Consider the following 13,420-nt stretch of genomic DNA (forward strand, 5'->3'; position numbering starts at 1 on the left):
GTACAATTACCTGTCCGAGTGGAGCCATCTAAGCAACAACTAACTGATGCTTTAGTAGAGTATTATGACAGCTTTCCGTGAATGTTTCGCTACTCACTTTGTGCTAACATTGATTGCTACTCGTGAATTGGCCTTTTCGTGTGTAATGTTTCAACAGTTTGTACCTTGAAACTAGTGCATCAGGATTTCTCTGCGAGTGATCACTAAAGTTTATCCTAGTACTAACGAGTCTCTTCACTTACGATTCAGCTTGAAGCTTGATTATTTAGTCATCATTTTGAGTATCCAATGTGTTTCATCGTCCTGATACTTTCAAAGTAGGTGATGTTGTAGTGATGTTTGAAAAGACTCTTATCAACGCTGCACATTAGAACGCTGCACGCTGTTCGATTTCTAAATGATGATGCAATGATCTGCGACGACAAGTTCTATGGCTATCTTCGAAACTTGGGAAGTTATCCTGCCGACTTGTATTTGCGATTGTACATTTAAGTCCCGAAAAACAAATTGCATTTCTACTCCTCGATCTAGAAATAATCTAATCGTTTTTCTTCTGTTCAATCACATTTTATATAATCAATCTGTTTATCACATAAATGGCATGAGGCTTTGATGTATTGTATTGGTGTAAGAGAAAGCATCAATGCATGTCACGAACCACACACGCATTTAATGTACCAGTTGCATCTGTAAACTGTTTATATGGAATCTGAACAGTTATTTTGTGTGCTACTAGGTTCCTACTCGTAAACAGCATTCAATATGGATTTCATTTTTGTAGGTAGACTTCAGACAACTTTGTTTATTTTGATTCAGAGATTTTCTTCTACTGTCAGTAATTTGTTGTTAAATTCTTCGATTTGAAAAAAAAAAAAAAAAACTGGATTAGTGCACAGGTTGATGACTGAGACATTCGTAATCACACAGTGCAGTTGATAAAGCACCTTCAGGTTGGATGTTATTTTAGAGTTAGTATAGATTTTAACTTTCCAGAATTACATCCACAGAAAGACAGTATATCAGCAGGGCGTATTGCAAATTTTACTGCGCTTACTTTCGACGTCAATAATGTTCTGTAGTAGGCCCAATGTAGCTAGAATGGAAGAAAGTAGAAACGCTTTCAAAGTCTTGACTGGAAAACCAATCGGAAAACGACCATTAGGAAGACCTAGGCGCAGATGGTAGGACAATATTAAGATGGAGATCTCAGAGATTGAAATACAAAGTAAAAACTGGATGCAGTTAGCTAAGGATTCTAGCCAGTCAGTGGAGAGCTTTTGTGAACGCGGCATTGAATCTCCGGGTTCCATAGGCCATAGAGTTAGTTAATTTAGTTTTAGTTAGTTAGTAGGTCCAAGCTCCCAGATATGCTGAAGATCTAGTTAATTACTGTCATTGCAGATTCCTTTGCGGTACTACTCGACAGCTTCAACTTACATTAAATCTTCATTCACTAGTAGTGGAATGACATACATGTTTAGTTCTGTGGTGGAAACACTATATTACACTTGTGTTGACAACAAAATGAAAAAAATGAACTTGTGTTGTTAATATATATATCTAGCGCGAAACACTCGTCGCTCATTTGTCGATACTGTTCGTTATTTTTGTTTAAATTTGGATCGCAGCTCACATTCGTAACTTTGCCCGGACAAATTAATTTTGTTCGTTTTTTCATCGCAACTGGGTTGTTCATCGTATTGTTGTGTTACGATTAAAATGAAATCTACTGGTAACTAACTTAGAATATCTTTGTCTTGCCACCTTATATAGTTGTTACTCTTTCGCTGATGTAAATTGAACCTGGGTATTCGTCTAGCTATCGTTTTCTACAGGACTATTCCTGTTACATTCTATTACGTTGAAGTGTAGGAACGTCATCAGCCAATCATATTTAAAAACTTTGCAGAATTGTGTAGCTTATTTGCCCTGTACGACTTAACATTTAGTTTTAGCGCCGAGTATAGATATATAACTGATGTGCAAGACGTTATCACACTACGTATCTCCGGTATCTTAATGCCTACAGGAGTCTCACAAAAGACGGCATATGGTCATTCCATTGTATATACATTGGAATATGATCGTTTCGTTCATATTTATACTCTTTTGCTGTGCTTATTGTGTCCTGAAAGATCTGCTTTCGATACTTGTCACAAATAAAACAGCACACACAGTGGCGTATTTACGATTTTGTTTCGGAGGGGGCTTTGCTAACTTCATTCCTGGAAATTTGAAAATTCAGCATGATATTTCATTTACTTTAAAATAGTAAATAAAATTTTGGGGAGTGCTTAAGCCCGGAAGTCCCCATTAAATACGCCAATGAGCACATATTTACTCAAATATAAAACATTCAAAGAACCAGGTCATTCCCGCTACTAAAACAAGTTTTACAGATAGTTCCCGACATACGAATTCTGTTCATGTTACTTTCGACTGCGATGAAGACAGCTTAGAATTGAGTTTAAGGGGCCCGTATTCAATATTCACTCCTGTACTAACATCATTTAAGACTTCGCTCGGCAATACGCTTCAACCGTATATGCTTATTTAAAACGACTCAACTACTACTCCTGGAATGTTTCTAAATGTCCTTATGCCTTCGGTAAACATTTTGTCTTCCTAGAGATTATTGCAAAATTATATTAGCTGGAGAAAGAGGCCTTTGTTTTCATTGTATGTTTCCTAAAGAGGCATATAGGGCATTCGTTCCACAAAGGATTCGAATGAACTTTTGGTAACTTCATACATATTTCATATATAACAATGAAATTGAGGGGTTTAGTGCAACAGTGGTCCAACCCCAAAAAGTACGAAAATGAGATTATATAAAGTATCCTTCTCATATCTCCATAATATCAAATCTCACTTTGTAGTCAAGTTTCTCCATATGTCACATGACACATTCAACCACTTGTGCTTCCTCTTCGTATGTTTCAGAAAAAAAATACACAAGTGTTAAAGTTGATTTTTCTCCATTTTTTTTTAAATGTGGGTTACACTACTGTTGCACCGACCCCCTCAATTATTTTCAGTGCTTAAGAGATCCATATCGTGACTAATATAATGTAAAAAGTAGTGTCCAATTTTCATGTATTTGAACGAAGCATTCAAACATTACGTCTCTATTTCCCACAACGTTTTGGATATTGGATTTCAATCCACTGAGATCTGAACGAATCATATCAACATTCTGCAAAACAAGCCAACCTATTCAACAAACAAGAACAAGAATCAACAAATATTACACTGCAGCACTCTATTATGTGCACTGACAGTTTTATCTATTTATCTATTTTGCTCTCCTACTAGCAACAGGATGGAAATTTGTCCAACAAAAGTAACCAATTTTTATATATCCTATTTTGGGCAATTGGAATAAGTTTTTATGTATTATTTTTCGAGATTAGGTGATCCTGGAGCACTTGGACAACTAACAATAGCATATCTCACACCTCTATTTAGTCCTTAATGTCATCTGTTCGTAATATGAAGAGCGCGTCTTCTTCTGATGTTTTCTACAGATTGCTTTTGAATCCCGGAATATTGATAACTAAATAAACGTTTAAGGCTGCTTAAAAATAACTCAGGTTTTGAACTTAACGCATTATTGCTAGTATTCGTGTCAAAATTTGCGATAATGTTCTCTGTTGACTTTCTATCTTTTATATGTTTCTTTCCTTATTATTATTATTATTATTATTATTATTATTATTATTATTATTATTATTATTATTATTATTATTATTATTATTATTATTATTACTTATTGCTTAGAAAATATAGGAATAAGAGTGCCGACTTATAGTGTTAGGAATCAATCGACATTGGCTGCATTAAACTTAAAACGTGAAATACTAAGAAGGATGACAATGTCTTACAATTTAAAATGAACAAATGTTAGGATAAATATCAGAGCATTTCTTACAAAATTAAACTGTTTTAACTTTATGACAAGGGTTCTAGCTGCTTATCTTTATTTTATTGTTATTGTGTATATTCAATGTATTTTTATGTTATAATCTTTTACTCAAAGAACCAGTCTTTTACGTTAAAATATGACAATAAGTGAAAGAGATTTTTGCATGTCAAGGTCAAATTTTAAGTAAGGTTGTTTCATTATTTTAAATGGTAGTTAAATGAGACTTTAATTTGCATAGTTCTTTTAATCGTATATTTTGAGACTGACAGCTTTCTTTTATTTTTTGTTTTATATATCAGTTTGAACCTTATAATTTTAATATATTAATCTTCTGACAAAGGCATTAACCTGCTCTAATAGTCATTTTACATTATATAATTTCTGCTCTGTTTAAAATGATTATATAATGATTTTAACATAGTGCTGTATTTTTGCTTATGAGCTGTTCATAGCACTTAAAATAAAGTTATTATTATTATTATTATTATTATTATTATTATTATTATTATTATTATTATTATTAACATTTTAATGTAGTATCTTGCTACATATAAACTTTTGTTTTTGTTATTAACAATGAAATGAAATCTTGAAGTTTTACGTCCCATGATTATGCCAGCTAGGCTGAAGAAGACAGTGATGATGATAAATAAATGAAATGATGGAATTATAATGTGGAAGGAATTGAATAACCCGAGAAAAACCTACGTATATAGTGTTTGTTCATCAAAAATCTCACTTGGAGTGAGCTGGGATCGACCCAAGAACTCCATGGAGCAGAGGTGAAAACTCTACCATTGAGCCACCGCAGCCCATCTTGTTATTTAGTTGTATTACCTCAGCCTTGTAATACTTTTATTTCCATTTTGCCTTATGTTGATATTTTTGGCATATGACATTTGTTACACGTCTATATGCATTTTTTATTTATGCAATTACTACGTTTGTGTTTGTTAGTTTGTTATATTACATTCTCTAATTTTATATTTTATTTCAAAAGAATGTTATTGCCGGGTAATGACATTAATCTTTGAAAGTTTACAAATCTAGAAAAAAACATGATTTTTATCATCGTTGCTATTTGTTTTGCATAAAACAAATCTAAAAGATAGCGAATACTGATTGCACTACTAAAACGATTCTAAATCATATTATATAAGTCAACAAAACTCAATTGTACCCGATTCGATCCTTTTGTGAGGAGCACAACTTGTGAATTCAGCTTCAAAAACTCAACGTACTGAAATTATTTCAGTAAGAAAATCACCTACAGAAGAGCTCTGAATTAGGGTAAAATATCTTAATTATTATCTTTTAACTACATAATAATATGTTTTATTAATGTTCATTAAAATTGAACACATTTATAAAGTATACAAAAGACCCATTATGCCTTCTTGTTACTCAGAGGTTTCCTGAAGTCTAACTCTGTTTTTCTTGGTGTTAAAGTTTATCCAAATTTTGTAGTGTATGATCATGATATCCTTCTTGAAGCTTCTAGTTCAGAATTTAATATAAAATTAGTAACATTATTAGAACGACAGTAAGCTAACCGTACGATTTCAATTCAAAGCAAAGTGAAAATCACCAACGTCTTGCAAACTTATATGCTTCATTTCTCCCACGTATATTTGAGGGGTGTCTTTATTTTTACTTTCCAGTTTATTTGTGTTTCAATCCCTAAAATGGTTTCATTTCAGAACAATATAGTCCAAGAGGAAAAGCAGAACAATGATATTCAAGGGGTCCTTAAGCAACGTCAAGTTTTGAATTTATTTACAGTATGCAATATAAGTCAAAAGTACTTTGTAACATTGAAAATGTAATTTTAAGTTAATAAACATATATTTGGAAGCCAATAAGTATAAAGTTCTTAAAGATAAGTTAGAATTATCGTGAGATGTGTCTTTGTGATTAAAAGTTACTCTGATATGTTTATAACCAGTTCTTATTAACATATTTGAAAATGAATCAAAGATGACAGATGTCAGGATAGCTGTCGTGATAAAACTATGTAGTAGTAAAGGTAGTTATAACTTTGTATTCCCCTCCAAGATGTTTCACTCCCTCCAGACGTTCCAAATATACAAGGTACCTCTGCCTCGTATTGTATAATGATGTATTTAAAACTTGAAGTTGCTAGGGCGACCATTTAACATGAATCAATGGACCAAATATTTCTCATTATGAATCACGATGTGAGACTAGACAATCATCAAGATTTCTTGTCTCGTTTTGTAGTTTGTTTTACTGAAGGCTTGGCTCGTCTCGTTTTGAAAATTTCTCTTCTTCCCTAGAAAATTTCTTATCTCTTCTCATTTTCCGTAAATGAATGTCACTAGACTACCAACTATCCGGCCTAATTTGGCAGAAGCGCAACCCTCATAACAGAAAAAGCCGGATATTGCGGAGTTGTAAAATTACTTGCTCCTTGCTAACGATATCATTGAAACACACTTTTTATGTCAAATTTTGTTCTTATAACTATTCTGTGAACGCCTAGTTTAAATTATATTTTATAAACTTTGCTTTACATTATATTACACATTGAAAATATGTTCATTAGCAAAAATAAAATTGAAGCACCTAGAAGGAATTCTCCAATTCAATTGCAACTCGGTAAATGTGTAACGCTATGGAAGGTGTGGAAACGATTATAGTTTCTGAAGTGTGAATAAGTGAGTCAGCACAATTAAAGAAGGCCTAGTAACACACACAACGCCTCATCGCCGTATTATGCAGCGTTACTAGTATTTGATGACGTTTGATAGGGGCTGCATCATGTGGTTCCAAGGGACATACTAGGCATTGCTTGCGACTGCCAGAATGTAGAACATTCCGAAGTCAGTGTGGCCCGACATTAGGGGTTGTGGAAACGTACATTCACAAACTCATAACCTAATGGTTCCTTTTGACCACGTCAGACCACAACACGGATGAGTTTTCGCATTATGTAACACTGTGACATGAACACCTGTTTTATGGCTTCAAATTGCCGACTATCTCAACATCATGTGTAATCCTTGACTACATCTCGGCGACTAGAATCAGATGATTTGCGAGTGCAGTGTCTCTTACCAGCTCATAAACTACAGCTTGTCGAATGGTATCACTCTCGAGTAACATGCAATCCTCATGAATGGGAAAGGACCGTGTTCAGTGATCAGTCTCGCTTCTGTACTACGGCAAATGGCCATCGTGTATGTATTGTGTGGTGTCGGGGGAAAAGATCACATCCAATGAATATTGTGGAAGGACAGACTGGCGTTTGACCATTCCTCATGATATGGGAAACCATCATGTTTGTTTTTCTTTTACCTTTCGTAGTCATTTTTGGTATAACAATGCGTGGGTAAGTTTCTGTGTTCTCATTTTTACTCCTACTGCGAGAGCACGCAATCATATTCTTTCAAGAAAACAATGCTCTGCCACACGTAATATTTGTGTCTATGAACTGTTTACACCGTGTTGAAATACTTTCCTGATCATCAAAGTCACCTGATCTCTCAGCAATTGAACATGTTTATAACTAGTTCGGCCTCCAAAGCCTCGCCACTGCTGATATGTAAGATCTCATGTACGCCTTGCAGCAGCTATAAATCGACTTCCCTCAGGGAACGAGATGATTCTGTAAGTTACATTCAAGCCGCATCTAAACATGTATGTATACCCGAGGAGATGCTACAACTTACTGATTTGCAACAATTGTTCTCGTAAAACCAAAGCCGTTTTGGATTATTCTGATATTGTATTTATTACAATAAAATTGTATAATTTTGTGATTTGTAAAGTTTAATTTTATTTCTTCCATTTCTTCTGGGTGCGTCTTTTCTGTCAGTGAGTGTATATTACAGAAAAGAAAATCTAATATTGAAAATATTGTACACATTTCAAGATAAATGTAATAGTGTATAAGTGAATTGCTGGAAATATGAAATAATGTTCACCAGGTGTTCTTAACTTTCCTACCGGCGTGATATCATAAATCGTACTTACCACTCAGCAGCAGCTCGCGTATCGGAAGTTCAGAAAAATTTATGTACACTGTACTTTCATATAATTATAAAATAAACAACAAATTAACGTTGGCAAATGATAGACTTAATATTCTTTATTTTCAAACTTATGCTTAAATAGCTTGAGAGAAGAGTGTAAAGATGGGGTGTGACTGGATGGGAAATCAAAGTGTTGGGGAATATCAGCATATTTCGGGCTTTAAGCGACGGAATTTGCAAACTCTTAAAGTAAATCATTCCTTGTTTCCCCAATAAAGCAATTAAGCTACAAATGTTCCCCACAAATTTAAGAGTTGACAATTCGAATATATTTGCTATCGTTAACTTATATTTAAAATATAATATTTGTATTTTAATAACATAGTAGTGTAAAATTCACTTTTTTTAATTTAATATGCTTTCTTTACTCCTTCAACAGATTATGGTGCATTTTGTTTGGATAATTATAATTTCTTTGAGCTTGAAAATCTACCAAGACTATGCTGAAATATTGAATGTACCTCCAAGCAAGAGTATCGACTTTTATAATTTACTAAACCAAGTATTATTTCCTCACTTTGTAATATCCAACTGCATAGTTTTACTCCAGACAGGACGAGACATTTTCGAAGATAAAGAAGTTTTAGCTTATATAAGCAATGCAATGTTACCTGTCTATTTAATTACTAATAGTTCGATAACTACAGACAATACCAAACACTTACTAACTGACGCAATGAATCAAAATTGTACTAAGTTCCTGATAACAACAAATAATGTGTGTGAATCCTTCACCTCTATTTACGAAGTTTCCAAAGAAACAATTCAAAGAAAACAAAGATTATTTCAAATAGTTTCAAGAAGAAATGAAACATTATTCGAAGATTACAAAACATGTGAAGTTTTTCGTTTCTTTCCTTTTACTTATATATTCATGATACCTGAGTACTCTAGGGCTCGAGATATATCAGGCTTTCAGTTGATAACTCACACATTAGGAAATGATCTAATACCAACAGAATTACAAGAAATAGATCAGTCCATGTTAAAATCTCTGAGTAATGTTGAAAATAAAATGATCAACTTAAATGGCATATCTCTAACAGTTTTGATCCACCCCATCAGCCCATACACAATAGTGACAGACAACACGTACGACGGTACTGATTATAGAATCCTTATTTATTTCTTCCGTCACTATAATATTACTCCGATTGTGGAAGTTGTTGAAACATTTGGAGGGTCATCGGATAATGAATCATCTGGAACGTTCTTCGGAAACCTAAAATCTACGAAGTACCAAATAGGTTCTCCCTCACCTTACATTACCTACAATAGATATAAATATTTTGATTTTTCAATTTCACACGGTCAATCAGATATCATATTCCTTACTCCTGGTCCAAAATTGAAACACGATTTGTGGTCAATATTTTCTCCATTTTCCTTTCAATTGTGGTTGGCTACTTTTGCATTTGTGATCTTCAATTCTCTGGTCTTGAATGCATTTTCTTCACTTCATTATTCGATTGTGAAGCTTCGGAAATTACACCTTTACCGTCAATATATATATTCTCTTCATCAGTCGATCAGTGTAATGATTGGGTTACCCATTTCAAATGAAGGACATGACGTTTTGAAACATATAATCGTTTGGATGTTTGTGACATCAACTCTGTTAATAACAACCTACAACTCTAACCTTGTGTCATTTATCACTTTGCCCATTTATAAACCCCCAATCGATACATTACAAGAACTTGCAGAATCTGATCTCAAGTGGATCAGTGCATACAAGTATTGGACAGGTACACTTGAGGAATCTTGGAATCCTTATGTGCAACAAATAATCAAACGTAAGGCCTCACTGAAGAACACTGATGACTTAAATAAATTTATAATGGAAGGTCAAGTTGCAATTCCAGTTATGTGTTATTTTGATAGATTCATATCTGGTGCTGAATTTTTAGAAATCAATGTCCTAAAAGGATTGCACAAAATGCACGACAGCGTATGGGCTCTAAACTACGGGATTATTTTCCATAAATTTTCACCACTTGTACATGTGTTTAATCCTTTCGTTTTAAGAACTGTGGAGTCTGGTATAATTCAAAAATGGGCCAGTGAGTTAGGTGAAGCGATACATTTTGATTCTTATACCGAGAAAACAGAACCCATCCGTGCTTTTGATCTGAATGACATTGATGGCTCCTTTGTTTTGTTATCAATTGGATTAACTGGATCACTTATAGTTTTAGTGATTGAACTTTTGAATACAATACATGCAATGGAAAGAAAATCTCAAGTTTAGGATAATATTTCGATCTAATAAAATACGTATTATGCACAGGGGTAAAAGTTCGGGGGAACGCGAGGGGACGCCGTTCCCCACCTCAAAAATTATGTACGGCTTATTTAAAAACATGCAATGGGCAAACATGGGCAGGAGGGGACGACTTGACGTCATGCGGCTACCTACCGTCCCCCTACCTTTTCAGATCCATTTTTACCCTTTATTATATATGTAACACATTCTAATTTATTTTGTACAGACCGTAATTATTTACATTCGTGTGAACCATTCCATGCTACTAAAGGTTACTAAAATATTTATACAAAGGTCGTTCAAGGTTGACCGTGATTTTCGTTCGTAAATAATCGACGAATAGTCGGATCATGATGAAACTTACGGGGTGACGTAATGCATTCCTTCTCTAGTAACTAGCGCCCGGCATGACGTATTTAGCGCGAGCGCAGCAGTTGTAGCGAACACGACGGCATACAGTGTGTATGTGGCTGTGGAGGAGCGGTGTGTAATCAAATTTCTTTTGAAGGAGAAAATTAAACCAGTTGAGATTTTCAGAAGATTGCAAGCACAATATGGTGACAAGAGTGTACGAATGGTGTGAACAGTTTCGTAAAGGACGGGAGCTGGTGAGAAATGAAGCGCATGGACCCATTCGCCCGACTGCAGCCACACCAGTTAATATCGCACGTGTTGAGCAAATGATTAATGCCCAGCATTACTTCACATTGTTGAGTGGTGCTGTATTAAAGTCCATTCGCAAGAAAAGACCTGGGATGTTGTCTGGAAAGGTTATTGTTCTCTATGACAATGTCCGCCCTCACACGGTCAATGTGACAACAACAGCTCGGGAAGAAATGCGCTTGGAAGTTTTGCCCCATCCCCCCCTACAGTCTATATGTAGCCCTCAGTGATTATAGTGATTATCATTTGTTTGCATCCATTAAAGATCATCTGGGAGGGAAGAAATTCACGACAGATAAGTACTGCGAAACGATGTCCTCCAGTGGCTACGACAACAACAAAGTTCTTTCTACGCCAAAGGAATCGGGGAGCTGCCACAATGATAGCAACGGTGGCTCGACGCACACGGAGAATACTTTGAAAAGCTGACATAATTTGGTGCTTCTTGTACTATCTGTTTCCTCTGAAGAAATAAAAGTCCCGGTCAACCTTAAACGACATTTGTAATAACAAGAATTGTACAATGTTGAAAGTGTTTAAGATGCATTCGTTTTAAAGTTCCCATTTTACTAAATATGTAACGGCAGTATATTATAATTTTGACTTCTTTTAAGAAGCAAAGTAATGAACAGATTAATGTCTGCAATTTTTGTAGTTCGTAATAAATTCTTCGAGAGTGTAAAATGTTGTTGAACTTTCACCATAAGAAAATGAAGTAGATACACGAATTAAGAAACAGGGAACTCTGATTTAGAACACCATATATAACAGCAAAAAGAAACAATGTATTAGTGAAAGTATGAAAGATATAACATAGTGATATTATGGTGCAAACCATCCAAACCAAGGAAAATCCAAGGACAACAATCAAAACTATTACATGGTGATTGTCATTAATTATTATAGTGAAAAATGTGGTATCAGTCTATTTTCTATTTTCTTCTATTGTAGTATTATAAATTAGAAAGTATCACATAATCCGAGACATGACTATACACTCGTGTAAATCTTTATATGAGAAATGTACATTAACATAAATTATTTTTTATGTGAGTTGTATGACAAGAATACGAAAATTTCTCATTTAGCGTAACTCGAGTATTGCAACAGTGTTCTTTGTAATTTAATTATATATAGGTGTCTAAAATGTTCTCAATGCTTCTGACATTTTCATACGTTACGTAACAAGTTCCTACAAATGCAGTCTTGGATAACGTTGTAGACTTTCGATTTGCAACATCTGAAGCTGCTTCCCAAGCATTTTTCGATTTCAGACCAATCACAGCCGTTGTTCTTAAAAGCTAAGGATTGCAACGAAGTATTTAACGGGCATGAAGCCAGAAATTATGTTATAGTTTATTCACTTTTCCTTCATGTTTAATTTATGTGAACTTAGTTCTACTCATATCTTTTACAGTATATCATTATATACATATACTTCAATATTATAATTTTAGTGTATAACCACCTTAATTTAAGTTATACCTATAGAAATATCTTATTATTGTATTTGTCCAATGTATTGTCTGTGTTGGATACGTCTAGATTATAATGTTTATTTCAGTTTTGTGTTAGTAATAACAATTTATTCCTTCCATTTTTTATTTTACAGCTTAATAAAAAGCTTCATATTCGATTATTATATAATATGAGCTGCAATATAAATATATATTAACGTATATTTGTTTAGTTCATGTGTTCATCTCATTGCTTTAAAGTCATTCTGATAATGTTTAGGAGATGAGACAATCATTTCTACTTCTACAAACTTTTTTTTTTTTAGCAAATGTTGATTATAAACATCTGATACCTTTTTTGTCAATATGGTAAATAGCCGAAGAAGCGAACTCAACTGACTATTCAGTATTTGTTGAACTTCAGTTTAAATTAATTGGAAAGTTATATTCCAACACAAATTATGATAACTGTAATAGGAGTGTTCGAAATATATGTAAAATCTCCCGGGCTTTGTCATCGCCGCACAATATTTTGGTTAAAAGTCTCTCGCGGCTAAAACATCTCCACGAAATCTCCCATGCCAGAAACCTCGCTTTCCAAACTTGTCTAAATCTCGGTGTGCTAGAACACACAGTTAAAAATCTGGCCAGAACAAGACTTCGCCGTATCAATATATGTAAGTTTCCGGAATCAAAATAATACTATTGAAAAGAAATGCTTAATTAACATGGGACCAAGTGAAGGGTAAGGGGAAAAAACAAGCAATGTTCATATTTGTGCTTTAACGGATGCTTTGCCCTATCTGTTGATAACTCTTGGTACTATTTGACTGTCTATGCCATGCATGCGTAGATGTAGAAATGTCCAAGAAAAAAGGGCAAAAGATTTGACTAACCCTGTTCATTTTCTACACGGTTTTTAATATTAAAACTTCGCTTTCTCGAAAATACAGTTTTGTGACATTCCTTCTTTTTTACCATTACCCTTCATGCTTACATTAGACTTTTGAAGCTAAAATAAATTGATTGTCAGGTTAAAAATTAATTGATACAC

At 34.1% G+C, this 13,420-nt stretch overlaps 1 protein-coding gene across 1 annotated transcript; it reads left to right on the plus strand.

The window, feature by feature from the left end:
• Positions 1-8,854: 8,854 nt before the first annotated feature.
• Positions 8,855-10,231, plus strand: LOC145661866 (glutamate receptor ionotropic, kainate glr-3-like). Its single transcript, XM_081727206.1, has one exon. It carries the CDS (start codon positions 8,855-8,857, stop codon positions 10,229-10,231), a length of 1,377 nt encoding a protein of 458 aa, XP_081583332.1.
• The last annotated feature ends 3,189 nt before the right edge of the window (positions 10,232-13,420 follow it).

Source organism: Thermobia domestica, chromosome 10 (assembly GCF_964235325.1).
Source record: "Thermobia domestica chromosome 10, izTheDome1.hap1.1, whole genome shotgun sequence".
NCBI classification, from domain to species: Eukaryota; Metazoa; Arthropoda; class Insecta; order Zygentoma; family Lepismatidae; genus Thermobia; species Thermobia domestica.